The 16,139-nt window shown below is 29.7% G+C and overlaps 1 protein-coding gene across 1 annotated transcript in view; it reads left to right on the top strand.

Moving 5' to 3' along the window:
• The window catches only part of LOC136975441 (inosine-5'-monophosphate dehydrogenase 2-like), a 44,202-nt gene extending 28,624 nt beyond the window's left edge, over positions 1–15,578 (top strand). The window contains 8 exon segments of the mRNA XM_067270503.1: positions 2,026–2,225; positions 3,073–3,163; positions 3,865–3,960; positions 6,267–6,410; positions 6,497–6,650; positions 6,742–6,885; positions 10,382–10,465; positions 14,796–15,578. Coding sequence (XP_067126604.1) covers positions 2,026–2,225; positions 3,073–3,163; positions 3,865–3,960; positions 6,267–6,410; positions 6,497–6,650; positions 6,742–6,885; positions 10,382–10,465; positions 14,796–14,817 — 935 coding nt within the window. The 3' untranslated portion in view covers positions 14,818–15,578.
• The last annotated feature ends 561 nt before the right edge of the window (positions 15,579–16,139 follow it).

The following is a 16,139-nucleotide window of genomic DNA, read 5'->3' as shown; positions in this document are numbered from 1 at the left end:
CTAATTACCCTTATAAATATAAGTTAGTGTCATTTAGAGCTTTGATTAGAAGGGCCTTTATATACTGTGAAAATGTGATAGACCGAGTTACGGAGATAGAAAGAATTATACGGATAGCAGGAACATTAGGTTATAAGAGGAAAGTTATCGAGGGAATTATTAGAAAATTTGAGACCAGTAGTGATAAAGACACTAGGCAAGGGCCTTATGGGTACACGAAATTTACGTTCAATAAATACCTAGGAGGGATTATGAAAGAAATAGCAAGCATGAAGGATGCAAGAGTGATCTTAAAAAGGGCTCCGAATTTGTATAAAATACTTAGAAACGATAAAGGGTTAGTTAAAAAAGAAGATAAGGCAGGTGTGTATAAGATACCCTACGAGAACCAGCTGTTAGGTATTAATAAAGAGTACGTGGGGGTTACCACTAGAAACCTAGGAATAAGGATGAAGGAACATAAGTATGATATTAGAAAAGGGTCCAATACAACGGTACTAGCCCAGATGGGGCAAGCTGAAGGATCCTTGGTACGGTGGAATGAGGCGAAAATCATAAAACAGGTACATTCCCCAACTTTGGCAAGAACAGCTGAAAAGATGGAAATTTACAGAAGCAAGCTAAAAGAAAAATGCATTAACACAAGGGACGCGGAGAGTCTTCCTTCGGCTTGGAAATATGCCGTTAAAAACTTATAGGAGGCGCTTGAACTTTAGTATATTTTAAATTGAATTACTTCTAGTTAGGATAGGTAATATTAATACTTGGGTACGGGTAATGAGTTCTTATTTTACACTTGTTGTATCTTTTATAATGTATCAGTTATTATATTAATGTTATTGGTTATTAAGGTTTTGAATTTTGAAATTGGTGTTCCATTTAAGAAATATTCTTTTTAACCTGACGATGATCTAACGAATAGATCGAAAACGTTTGTTACATTAAAAAATCTCTCAGTGAACATTAAGGTGTTGGTTTAAGTTTTTTGTTATTTAATAAGTTTTAAGTGATAAATGTCTACAGTGATCTTACAAGCTTTCATGAATCTATAAGCTATGATCAAAATTTTAATGTAACAATGCTTTAATTCATTAGAAACATTACCTAATTCTTATGGATTTAGATTATGATTCAAGGAGATTACACTTCCTTTCATTTTCAACGATTGCTGTATGTTGTAAAGTTTCAAAAACAAACTTATTTAAAATTTGGTATAAAACATTAGGGATTAAATCAACTATGAAAACTTGATACATCAAGCAATGATTTTACAATTGTATATAAAATTTATATTTTGATTTAATGTATATTAAATTTAAATGAATCCAACATGAAAGAACTAATTGTAGTGATTAATTACAATATATTTTTACTAAATTTTGAAATATTTATGGGAATAACTGATTCATATAAGAATTTAAATGCCAGTAAAAACATATTTTTGATATTCACTGTAAGAAAATATTTTAATATTGGATTCATTTAAAGTGGATGAATTACCTTTTAAAGCCAGGCAATCTGCCAAATCATTGGGCTATGTTTAGGCTAAGTTAATGATTAGAGATAAAGTAATTTGTCTAGAGATAGGTGGTTAAGATACCTTCTCATGATGATAATAATAATTATAATTATAATAATAAATTAATTTTAATTTAGAATTTCTGGAAGAAAATTTATTTAATATTGGATATAAAAAGTAATTTATAAACAACTCTTTTAAAACTTTTTATTGTCAATTTAAAAAAAAAAAGTCTGTTTTTGATGTTCAGTAACATACAAGAGTCATCAAAATTGGAAGACTATACTTAGACAACATTCCTTGTCAATAAAACAAACATTACTTGACAGTTAATAATCTAATGTAACGACTTCCAAATGAATGATTTTATTATTTTACTTCATTTTGCTAAAATAGAATATATTGTGGGCTTAATGTTTTAACAAGTTATATGAAATGAATAAAATAAAAAAACTAGATATTTAATTATATAAAATTATTTGTTGAATATTGTGTTTTTTAAATAGGAAAATTGCCTATTGTTAATGAGAAAATGGAATTAATTTCATTGATTGCAAGAACTGATTTGAAAAAGAGTCGTAATTATCCACATGCTTCAAAAGATGAAAATAAACAATTACTGGTGGGTGCTGCTATTGGAACAAGAGATTCAGATAAAACTAGATTAGACCTTTTAGTTCAAGCTGGTGTGGATGTTATCATTTTAGTAAGTAATTTTTTATACAGGTTATTTGTTTGTTTTTACACTAAAAAAATTTTTTAGGATTATTTTATTAAACTTAAGGGAATTTTGTTAAAATCTTGATATAGCAATAAATCATTTTAAAGTTGTTTAACATGTGTCTTTTGATTAAGTTAGCTAGGAATTTAAATAGCATTTTAATAAGTTATTAAGTTAATTACACAATTTGCATTACAGGGGATATTTATTAACTAGAAATTACTAATTTGTTATTTTTAATAAAGTTTAGATTTTTCTTCTAAAGAAATTTTCTTAGTTTATAAAAAAATTAATCAAATATTTTTCATATTGTCCATTGCCCAAATATAGGAACAATAAATTAACCATAATAATTGGAAACTACAGTAACAGATAATAAAACACACAAAAAGAAAGGACTATAAAATGCAGCAAAACCTTTTTATTTACTAATGTTTTTGGCCATATTTTACTGAATTTTTCAGTTGTACTGGATGTGTTGTTTAAATGTCCAGCTTTTTACATTTGAAAGGTATTCCAAAATGTTATATTTGAAATACCATTATGTTCATTCTTAACTTATGTTCAAATTTGTATTCCACCTGAAGGTCAGTAAAATATAGGTGAAAATGCAACAAAAATAATTTCAGAAAAACAGCCATCATGTTAACAGTGGGAACTATGAGAGTTAAATAGTTTAATTACAAAAAATATAATATCTTGTAGAGTTTTGCAGTGTTATGATGATAAATTATAAGGCTTAAAATATATTTATGTATTAAAGTAAGAATATTTAACTTATGAAACTTTGTTAAAAACCTTTATTTAATACTCATTATAAATTTTATTGCAGGATTCTTCACAAGGGAATTCAATTTTTGAAATTGAAATGATTAGATATATTAAGAAGAAATATCCTGATTTGCAAGTCATAGGAGGCAATGGTAAGTTTTCATAAATGATCTTAAATAGATATGGGATAGTATGTATTAGAATGCTCAATATAGAATAACATTATCTCCACGAATTGTTTTAGTACACTTTAATTAATTTTTAGTTTTGAAAGATTATGGAACACACTATCAAAACTTGGCTCGTGTACACTGATCTAAAGCAATACTTCATATTACTTTTTTGTTTCTATATTGTCTACTTGGACCTTGTTAACAAAATATCTTTATTTTCACCAGGTGAAAAGATATTTTGTTTTGACTTTTGACTAAGATTTCCTCTTTGCTAATCGGAAACTACACCAGTATAATAAATACTATTAATGAACAAGGTCTAAGTAGACAATATAGATACAAAAAAGTGAAACAGTAAGGACATAGAGGTGAAAAGAATTAATACTTCATATTTTTTACTCATTAAATCATTATAAGACATTATGATATTACGTAATTCAATGTTAGCTGGAACAAGTGAAGCTCCCGAAGAATATATTTATTCTGATGGAGTAAGATTTTAAAAATTCCATGGTATGGGCTCTTTAGATCAAAAACTTAATATTTTTCTACAAATTACAAATAAATGTTTTAAATTTTTAAAGGTAATGCCATTGATTACACTATTTAAATTTATAATTTTGAATTAGTATTCAAATTTTATATATTATTTTTGAAAATAATTCATAAATTATTTTCAGTGGTAACTGTTCCTCAAGCAAAAAATCTTATTGAAGCTGGTGCTGATGGCTTAAGGGTGGGAATGGGAAGTGGTTCTATTTGTATAACACAAGAAGGTAAGTAATATTTTATATATTATTGTTTTAATGATTAATATAAATAATATTAGAGATTAATTTCTTATCCACTTTTTACGATTATATATAATATAATAGTCTATATATATATAAAATAGTTTACACTTTCTCAGAAATTGCATCAATATTACAAATTGTCGTCGTTAAATCATTAGCATGTATAACATATCAACTAATCAAAATATTAAAATAATTTAATAATCTGTTGGACAATACTTTTAAATTGAGAGAGAATTCAAACTTCAGATTTGCTTCAGTAATAGTTTAATGCTTTAAATATGTGTTAAAAACAGAAATTTTGTATTTTTTAATTTGATATATGATTCTCTGCTTATAAAAAACTGTCTGTTGTAACTGAATGTTTGTACCTTGTAGTCTGAGGGGTAAAAATAATTTCTTCTCTAGGTACGTAGAAAGTAGAAATATTCAGAGTTAAAGTTAATTATATTAATAGGTAAGAACCAAGTTTTTCAAGGCCACTTGGTTTTTAGTGAGTCTCTTTTACTATTTTCAAAATTAGTAATTATGTAATTTAGCTAATAAAAATACTGAAAATACATTTATATTTATAATTGTACTTAATCTATTATAAAAATATATATTTCTTTCAATGGTAATGTCACTTATACAGTGGACCAGGTAATTGAATAATTACTTTCAATTTGTATGATTTACTAAATAAATACTTTCTAACTAGAAGTGCTTCGTTTGTTTCAATTAATTCGTGCGAGTGGTTTTATTAGTATTATTATTGGTATCAAATTTTTTAAATTTTATTATTCTATTTTCTTTTTTTTTTTTTTGTGAGAAGTAGATATAAAGTTCATTCAAACTATATGTAATTCTCAGAAATTATGTATAAACATTTTCAATGTTATATAAATTCATAACATTATTTTAAACTTGAGATTATTTTATACTTTAAATTAGTTTACATATATTTATTATGAAAATCTTGTCATAATATGCTTCAATTTCTACTATTTATCTGAGGACAATAAATCAAACTGGAGACTAAAAATGCCTTTACTTAACAATATTCACTATTATAAATTATCAAATGCATTTTGGCTTTCTCTCAAATTTAAACCCTCTTCAGTTGAGATGTTTATAGCAATAGTCTTAGAGAATTAGCACCTCTCTGACATTACAACAAAACCAGAACACCCAATACATGTGGTAAAATGATTGAAACTATAATATCTATCCACTTTTTTAACATTGTCATAATCTTGTCATAATATTTGGATAATGTTAAAAACATATTATGACAAGATTGTCATATTAAATATATGTAAATTATTATTTTAAAGTATTTATTAGCCACTCTGTAAATATAAGACAACTTGATTATTTGACTTATTCCTTCTATTATTTTATATATTAATTTAATTTTTTTAAAGTATCGTATACACACACAGTATTCATTTCTATTTATCTTATTTTATTTATAAGTTAAAACAATATTGAATTAGAATTAATCACATGTTTCAGGCTTGAAGTTTCTTTCTACTTAAAATAATGAATTACATAATTATATCAAATTTAACTAATTTTATGTCCTGTTACTATTAGAATGGCTTGACACTGCAAGTAGATGTGTTGGCTTCAATTGATAATTATGTTCTTAAATTTGAAACTCACGAGAGAGAATAGTTCAGAATAAGATTGACTTACAATTCTTAAACATGCCAGTAATTTTCATATGCCATCCAGAAACTTCAATTTGAGCTTTTTCTAATTTGTACTAATTTAAACTAGATTAGAACATTTTATTTTAATACTGATTAGCACGAAGATTAATTCATGAGAAATTTGATATCACTTGCAGCTTACTGATGTTATATTTAAATTGTCAGGTAAACTGCCTTACTGTGGTTATAATGTAAAAAGTTACTGTTTGAAAATATATTTTATAGAAGTTAAAAGTTAAAAATACTTACATGTTTTTAATAAATTTTTAATATCATTGAATTGTATAATTATTATATGTAGCATAATATTACTTAACATTAAACATATTTTTATAATTACATATTTATTTCCAATTGCTACAAAGATTAAGTTGATAGTTGAAACGTTATCTCTGTTTAATTTTTATAAGGCTGTTTTTGGGATAAAATGTGCAGATTACTTTAGATTGACAAATTTTGCAAAAGAATCTATTATATATGTTACTGATTATAACTGAGTAGAAGGAAACTAGTTTAGGAAATTCTTATATCCTTAACTGAAGTAATAAAATGTAAACTTGTTCATATATTAATACAATTAATATGTTTTAGTTATGGCTTGTGGTAGGCCACAGGCAACAGCTGTGTATAAAGTAGCAGAATATGCTAGAAGATTTGGTGTACCTGTTATAGCTGATGGTGGAATTAAATCCGTTGGTCATATTATTAAAGCCTTAGCTCTGGGTGCTTCAGCAGGTATAACTTGATATGGTTTACAAATTTTTCTAAAATTAATAATTTAAATATTGATAAAATAAATAGTATTTTATTTCCTTTTACAGTAATGATGGGATCAATGTTAGCTGGAACAACTGAAGCTCCTGGAGAATATTTTTATTCTGATGGAGTAAGATTAAAAAAATTCCGTGGTATGGGCTCTTTAGATGCAATGGAATCGCGAGAAGGTCACGGTAGTCGAGACAGATATTTTCAGAGGTAAATTATAAAAATTTTAAATGAATTGTTTATTTTAGACTCTTTAATGAAGATAGCTATCATTAATCATTAAAATTGATTTTAACTCTAGTGAGCAAGACAAAGTTCGTGTTGCTCAAGGAGTATCTGGAACCATTCCTGATAAAGGTTCCATTCATACATTTGTGCCTTATCTTATTACTGGTATTAAATATGGTTGTCAAGATATTGGTGCAAGAAGCTTAGGAATATTAAGGTAATTATTAAGTCTATTTTATTTTGTAACTGAATCATAAATACTGAATAATTTGTGTATTTTCATTTGCGTGCCATTTTTTAAGAATTTGTGTGTAAATAAGATATTAAACAAAAAATTTCAAATTGAAATTACAGAATATTGAAATGACATCTACTCAAAGGAAAAATCAAGGATCCAGATAGAAAAATGTCAAAAATATTTTTTTCTGTCTCAAATATAACATCACATGCAGCATTCAGTTTTGTCACTACATATCCAAAACAAATAAATGATAAATTTTTATACATAATTAAAGCTAAAGACAATAATAATAATTTTCTTTTATAGTAGAAAATATTCAATTAGTATGACATGTACTATTATTCAATTTAATTCTTTATTATATGAACCTTTAGTTCTGTACAAGGGGGTTGAAGTTAGTACAATTTAACAAATCAATATAATAGCATAGTATTACAGGTACTCCTCACTTTACGACCTATCTGCTTAACAAACACTCGCACTTACGACCAATCAAGTTTCGATTGGTCGTAAGTGCAAGTCAGGGATCTGCGATTCAGGGAATCCCCTTTCTCAGCTTGAGTGTCGGTCAGTGGCAGATGGTGACATGCGCACTAAGCATACTATAATAGTCCTATAGTACTATAATAGGTTAATAGCATACTATAATAGTCTTTTTATGAATAAATTTGAAGTTTGTTGCATACAGGTACTTCTCACTTTACGACCGAGTTCAGTTCCGAAGACTACAACGTTAAGCGAATTAGTCGATAAGCGAGGAGCTTGCGTCGGGAATATAGGATCATTGTAAAATTATCCAAATTATGCAACAAACTTTAAATTTATTCATAAAAAGACTATTATAGTACGCTATTAGCCTATTATTGTACGCTCAGTGCGCATGTCACCATTCGCCACTGACCGACACTCAAGCTGAGAAAGGGGATTCCCCCGAATTGTAGGTCGAAACTCGATTAGTTGTAAGTGCGAGTGGTCATTAAGCAGATAGGTCGTAAAGTGAGGAGTACCTGTAATTTCTATAATTTTACGACGATCCTATATTCCCTGCGCAAGCTCCTCGCTTATTGACCAATTCGCTTAACAACGTAGTCATCGGAATGAAACTCGGTCGTAAAGTGAGAAGTACCTGTACAAAATAAAACACAATAATAATCATTTTTATACATATTATGTAAATTTGAAATTAGTAAAATTTAACAAATTAATTAAATAGCTTAGTACAGAACAACACAAAATAAAATACACAAAAATAATCATTTTTTGAAAATGGGATAAATTAATTATATCTTTCCAGGATTTAAATCTTGTCAAATACTTTTTCCTATTTGTTTCAAATTTGATACAGTGAAAGAACCCATGTTCCCAAGTTTCATATGACTACAGTTACTGCAAATTTTCTTTGAGTCTATTATTACTCTAGTGTTATACATCATAATGTAATTTTGACCACATCTCAGCTGTAGAATTAATCGTTTTCATGTACTATTGTTTATATGAGATTTAAATTAAAAAATTTTTATTATATAAGAGCTATGAATAATGAAATCAATACTTGCTATAATCTCTAAAATTCAAAGAATTAATGATATATCAAAAACAAATGTTTTAAAAAATTAAATACTAATATTAACAGCAGAAATGTATACAATATGATAACAATAATTAATTAGTATTATTCAATTGCTTAATGTGTATAATTAGAACTAATTTTTAATGATAATACTTAATAGTACTTTAATAGTTATTAATTCATTTTTAAGAGAATATATTGTGACAAGAATTAAATTCAGAAATATCACAGTTCCAAATATCAGAAATGATACATTCAAGTATTTTTTAATGTTATCATTAAAAAGACCTCTGTTTTTTATGACTACAAATTGACCATAATTATTTTTCTTTGAAATTTCTTGTAGTCTTAATTATGCATTGGTTTCAAATATTTATCTAACATATTTTCTTTAATCATAAAAGATTAAAAGACATTGAGATCTGTATAAAATTATGTGTGCCAATACATGTATCACATCAGTTTTCATTCTTTAAGATAAATATTTTAATACTAATCAATGTCATGGAGATGGTGTTTGCCCTTTTATTTATTAGTCAGAGTTGTGATTCTTGTTATTTTGGTACAGAATCTTCTTAAATGCATTTATTTACTAAGAATTTTTACTTTATTTGACTTATTTAAATGATATTAAATGTTAATTTTTCCAAAATTACTGTATATATGACATTGTATGTATGTTATATCATCGTAGAGTATATTCAAAAAGTTTCCAGAAAATGTCTGTAATATGTGTAGGTGGAATGAGAATGACACACTATTTTAAAATACTTGGCAACTATATACTGCATCATACCACATGAGGTGTTGACATCATAACCAGTTTGCAATGTATGTATGCATGCATTTTGTGACATGGTGAAAACAAGATTTCAGATTAAAGTTTAATGTGAAAATGTTTCATATTGAACAAAGAACAGGCATCAAATTTTGTGTCCATTTTAAGAAAATATCTAAACAAACTCTGAAAATGTTATCTGCAAATGCTATCTGCAAATGTTTGGGGCCGTGGTTCTCAATCCGTGGTCCACAGAACACGGGTGCTCCGTGAAGCCACTTCAAGTGTTCTGCAAAAAAATCAAATATACAATTAATAATTGTTGCAAAAGAAAAATCGATACAATATAAAATAATTTTTGTATGGGAATGTAATCGACAAATGCCAATGATGCCATATACTAGACCGAGTGTGCTCTTGATTTAAAAAAGGTTTGCCATTCGTACATTAAAGCTGATGTATTGTAAGGGTTCTGTGGAAAAAAATGTCAAAGTTTAGTGTTCCCCGACTTCAAAAAGATCGAGAACCACAGGTTTAGTGAATCCATCTCTTTCCCTGTATGAAAATACATGTGAAAAACTGAAAATTCGTCAATGCAGATGTGATTGCCACTGTAAAAAGTGCACTTCTGATGGTTGCAAATGAGGGGTTCCAGGACATTTCCAAAAAACTGGATGACCATTAGATGAAGTATGTTTCTGCAGAAGGTGAATACTTTGAAGGTAATGTTGGCTAGCTAGATGTAAAAAAAGTGATATCTTTTCTGCAAACTTTTTGAATATACATTAAATATCTGATAAGTATTAAATTATTTGAGATTTATCATAATATGTAATTACCTTGTTCATGGTTAAGAAATTTCAGACTTTTACATTTTATTTCAATCCTTACTTTTCAGTTAATTATATATAATAATGTATATTTTGTCTATTTACTATTTGTTTCTTTTACAAAAAATGTTGAATTTTAATACATTGTGTTCGCTATAGCTGTTTTATTATATTGTATAACAAATTTTTATTTAAAAGTTATAAATATAATTATAAAATATACTGTGTAGTTTTTTAATTTATATAGAATAAGATTTTTATTTATTAAAGAGAATGAATTTTCTTAACGTTTAGGTCAATGACATATTCTGGTGATTTAAAATTTGAGAAAAGAACTATTTCAGCACAGGCAGAAGGTGGTGTTCATGGTTTACATTCGTAAGTTTGTTTATATTCTGTAACAAATTTTTAATTAATATTGTTCAGAATAATTTCTGGATTGTCTGATAAATCTGTTTAAACAATATTCTTATGAAAAACTGATTTGTAATTTATTTAATTGAGCAAATGCTATAGTTACCTTGTCTAAATCATTCCTGAAAATTTTTTCTAGAGCATGGAAATTTAATATCAGCATTTTTACACTGAAATAAAAATATTAAAATTAAAATTTTTTTGGCTTAGCTGATCTATTCTACTTTTAGTTATTTTTTAATTATTAATATATATGTTCAAATGTGGAAACTTTTTCCTTTTAAAATTTTAAACAACAGATTTTAAAATTTTATATTAAGGTTTTTTGTTTTATTTCAAAAATAAGATTTTACTATTATCTTTGTATAGTCATATTTATATTTTTATATATTTATTAAATGTAAATAACGCCGGCCATGTACTTTTTATTAGGATTTTACTGATTAATTCAATAAAATATTTAAAAATTTCACCATAATTTTATAAAATTATAAGAATCTCTAATTTTAAAATCTTTTTAAAAATAGATTTTGATTGGGGAAAAGTTTCAGACTTACATATAATTATCATTTTAAATTAAAATTTTAAAACAATACATTTGAAAGTTTATTTACATTAAAATATATAATTTTGTTTTCCTCTTATTTTTATATAGCTATTGATTTGCTGAATGTACTCAGAAAAAAATAGCTATGTGTGTGTTAACTGAATTTTCAATTGTTCATTAAAAAGTTTAAATGCACTTAGAGATAAGATTATTCTAGTTGAAAACTGTTGGGTTGGTTTTATAGTGAGATAAGTTACACCAATCATGTAGGTTTAAGCAAATTGGTATGGTGTGTCATCCTCTTTAGTGTTATGATTTTAAAATATAATGCATATTAATTAATTCTTATTAGATTATTTCAATGAGGATTTGATTCAAACAGATTTGAATGGATTTAAATCACAGTTCATTTAGAACAGTTCATTTAAATCAGTTAGTTTGCCCACCTGTAAGGTGGTGATGAGCTAAATGTCAGACTGTGGTGTCAAGCCAGTTGGTCAACTCCTGTTGCAACCCAAGGATCAGAAACGTCATTTTTTGTTTTAGAATCATTGTCAAATGCTAGGGCATACCCCGGAGGCAAAACACATTGGCTATGCCTGACCAGCGTGAGAAATTTGCAAGGGCTACCAGATCAAGGGCGAAACCAGCTAAAGAAACTAGCCTACTGGAACCCGAATACGAACTTGAAAACTAAACCGAAGTTGATCTGAATCGCTACACCCAACATTGGAATATTAAACAGGTGTAGCCACGAGTTCACTGATATACTCAAACGACATTGTGTGAACATTGCCTGCCTGCCGGAAACACGTTGGAAGGGAGAGAAGTCACGTGACATTGATATGTACTACAGTAAGACGAATCAGTGTGGCGTTGCCTTGGTCATTAGCCCTGACTTGCATGACTGCATGGCAGAAGTAAATCATCATTCTGATTGTCTTATGTCTGCTATTTTCAACATAGGCACCTCCGACTGCATATCTTCTCGGTATATGCTCCACAAACCGGATACACTGAGGAGGAGAAGGAGCAGTTTTGGTGAAATCTACATGACCACATAGCATTGCGTCCCACGAAAGATATGCTCATGGTGTGGGTGACTTGACTGGCCACGTTGGGTGGGCCAAGGATGGGTATGACTGCCATGATGACTTTAGATATGGTACACAAAACAGCGACAGCTGTCAAATTCTTGACTTAACAGAAGCTAACAACCTTGTTGTCTGCAACACTTTTCTTGTGTTCTCAACACTTGTTGTCTGTAACACTTTTTCAAGAAATGCACGAGTCATTTGGTTACCTACACCAGTGGAGTCAGCCAGGTCGACTACATGCTGGCATAGACGTGACTTCAACGATAGTGTCACTGATGTTATCCCATTCAATTGTCTGGCCCCACAGTATAAGTTACTAATCATCGACTTGATCACCACACAATGTCACGGTGGCCGCGTGAGAGGCCAATGACAATTAATTGGTGGAAGTTGCAGAAACATGACGCTACTATGATCAACAGCATCTGAAGCCAATGGAACCTCATACTATGATCAACTTCTCTGAAGCCAATGGAACCTCAATTGTCGCCATGTGGGATGCACTCCACCACTCCATCACCACAGCTGCAAGGACGACCCTTGGTGTCAAAAATTTAGGTAGTCGGCACATCGATAAGAAGACATGACTCTAGTCAGAGGAAGTACAACAAAAGGTGCGGGGAAAGAAGATAGCTTTTAGAGCTTTGTTCACCAATAAGATTGGCGAAAACTGGCAGTGGTACACTGCAGCCAAGCAGGAAGCCAAGAGAACAGTGGCTGCAGTGCAGGCTGATCACCATCAAGATCTTTGCAAGCAACTTGACACATGGGAAGGTGAGAAGAACATTTACCAACTAGTGAAAGCACGAATGAAGACATTGAGCACTACATCTGCATGAAGGATAAGAATGGACACCGTCTGCGAGATAAGAAGGAAATCTTGAGCCGTTGGCGTAAACATTTTGATGAGATCTCAAACATCGAATTCCCACATCCAGCAATTCCTGAGGGTCTGCCCTGCTCTGGGCTGGTCTTTCAGATCATGGCTAGGGAGGTGTCTGCAGCGATTAGAAATATGAAGAACCAGAAATCACCAGGACCAGATGACCTGCCAGCCAACATCTGGAAGATGAAGGATCTGCACACTGAGGCTACAACTTGGCTAACTGCATTCTTCAATGCTGTGGTCACCACCGGCCAATCTCCGACGATCTGGTCTACAAGTATCACTGTACCGGTCTTCAAGAACAAGGGCGACCCAGCAGAATGCTCCAACTACGGCCAATACACCTACTCTCTCAGACCATGAAAATCTTGGTCCTCTTTGACCGACGTCTGTGTGACATCGTTCAGATCAGTGTCGGCCAGTGTGGCTTTGTGAAGGGCTGTGGAACTACTGATGCAATCTTCACAGCCCAGAGGTTGATGGAGAAACACTGGGAGAAAAATAAACCACTACATGCTGCCTCCCTCAACTTGGAAAAGGCCTTCGACCGCATACCCTACTGGCTCATTTGGTATGCACTTTGCGACCACAAAGTGCCTGAGGATCTTGTTAGCTGGATCAGAATGCTGTATACAAATACCAGCAGCCAAGTGAGGTGTGCAGCTGCTACATCTGACAACTTTCCAGTAAATGTTGGCATTCACAAGAGCTCTGCACTGCTGCAACTGCTGTTCATTCTCATCATGGACACTATCGCACAGGATATACAGAGTGATGTGCTTTGGATGCTGCTTTATGCTGATGACATCATGCTTGCAACTACCACTCAAGAGGAGCTACAGTGCCAGGTGCAGGCCTGGAGCGACTGTTTGAGCTACTTTGGCTTGCGACTTAACACCAAGAAAACTGAATATCCAGAAATGTTTTCAAATGTGGGCACGATCCAAGTCAACTGTGATAACTTGCATAAAATGCACACTTTTCGCTACCTCGACTCAACCCTACAGAGTAACGAAGCCATTGAAGTGAGGGTGAATGCAGCATGGCTACGATGGGAGAAGTCATCGGTGTTCTCTGCGACAAAAAGATGCCCAAGTACCTAAAATGGAAAATCTACCGGTTTGCGGTATGACCTGTCACTCTCTATGGTTCTGGATGTTGGCCATCAACGATAGCAACCGAACGTCTCCATTCCGGGGAGATGCACATGGGTCACAGGACGCTTGGTGTTTCCCTCCTCGACCATATCACTAATGACACAATATGCCAACAATTTGGCATCGCGCCCATTGAGGCAAAAATGAGAGAGAGACGCCTTCACTGGTTTGTCCATGTCCGACAATCGGCCCCAGATACAGTGGCCAACATTGTTTACCACCTAGAGGTGAACGGCCGACGGCCACGCGGAAGACCGAAGCAACAATGGCAAGATGCTATCAATGCAGACCTAAGGGCTCTGCACCTGAACCCAGATCATGCACTTGATCGAACAAAGTGGCATTCGAAAATCCCTACGTAGTGGCCCCTACATCTGTGGGACAATGCTAAGAAAAAGATTATTTCAATGAGGAGAAATGAATATTTATTCATTAGTTGCTAAAAAGTAGATAAATTAAATATTTATGCAATAATTAAATACTATTTATACTTAATTAGTAAATGCTCAAACTTAATATTAATGTTTACTTAACTGCTTTGATGATCATTATCAAATATTTTTTCAAAGTATTTTATTTTAATTACTAAACATATTTATTTTTTCAGATACGAAAAGAAATTATTCTAAATGCTCAAAAAATATCATTCGTTCTGTACTATTTTACAAAAAAGTCAGATTTATATCTGAGTTTTAAATTAAACCAAATCAAAACGTAAACATTCCAACAACGAAGTTCAAGAAAAATTTTTATTTTGAAAGATAGAGAACATATAATTTTTTTTTAATTATAATACTCTGTTCTGAATATATTATAAAAATTATATAGAAATAAATCTTTATTTGTGGAAGATTTTACTCCATATGAAATTCCAAAAAAGAAACAAAATCATGTGCCATAATTTTTACAGTTGTTGAGTATTGCAACATATATTTGTTGAAAATTGTGTTCCATAAATATATTAAATCATTTAATGTATTTAATAAAATAGTCCTTAAATTTGTAAAATAGAATTTATATAAATGTTTGTGTGTATATATGAAGGAAAAATATATATAAATATATTTAAATGTTTTATATTGTATCAAGAGCGGGACCATTGATTGTAATTTATGTAATTGAAATTTATTTTGATGTGTTGTATCGAAATTTAATGGACTAAATATACGAAATGTGATATTTATATAAATGATGCAAGTACTTATAAATGATACAAGTATTCAGATTTTTATCCATTAAAGAATCATATTCATTATAATTTTAAACTTTAGACTGTATGCATGTTTATAAAATTTCAAAATTACAACAAAAATTGTTTTTGATGCAAGACTTAGCAGCTGTAAGGAATAAAAGATATAAATAAACTTAACTTGGCATTTTATCATAAAAATTAGTTTTTTATTTTTATTTTTGACTAAAATATCTTAGACCTATATGCTACAAATATCAAATACAGTATATTTATTATTAAGTTCTGTTATAGGTATTATTTTAAAGGAACTAGGATGAAATTTGACAAATGACTAAAAAAAATTCCAAGTTTAGTTTTAATCTTTGAAAAATTTTCTTTAACTTAAACGAGAATTTGAAAATAAATGTTGTTTAAAAGACTTTTTTAATAAAAAAATTTAATTGCCATATAAATATGTTTTTAAATAATTATACAGATACATTCAGAAGAGAATTTGATTTCAATAAAAAGTAAATTTTTAAATTTATAAATCCAAAAATGTATTTGTATTCATTGCCGAAGATTTTTCAGAGTTATTTTATGTTTGAATTTAAGGTGAACAAGATAAAAATTTATGCATCTTTATGCTAAAGAACAATTTGTAGTTAAAAAAATTTTTTTTTTATTTAGAATGTGTAAACAATTCATGTCAAAAAGCTATATTATTATTGTAAAAAGTTAGAGGAACAAAAATGTAATTGCATATTTTATTTCAGATGT

This window comes from Centruroides vittatus, unplaced genomic scaffold (assembly GCF_030686945.1).
Source record: "Centruroides vittatus isolate TY-2023 unplaced genomic scaffold, ASM3068694v2 contig_1089, whole genome shotgun sequence".
Lineage (NCBI taxonomy): Eukaryota > Metazoa > Arthropoda > Arachnida > Scorpiones > Buthidae > Centruroides > Centruroides vittatus.
Note: the sequence above shows the minus strand (reverse complement) of the source record. Positions and strands in the feature narration are given on the sequence as shown.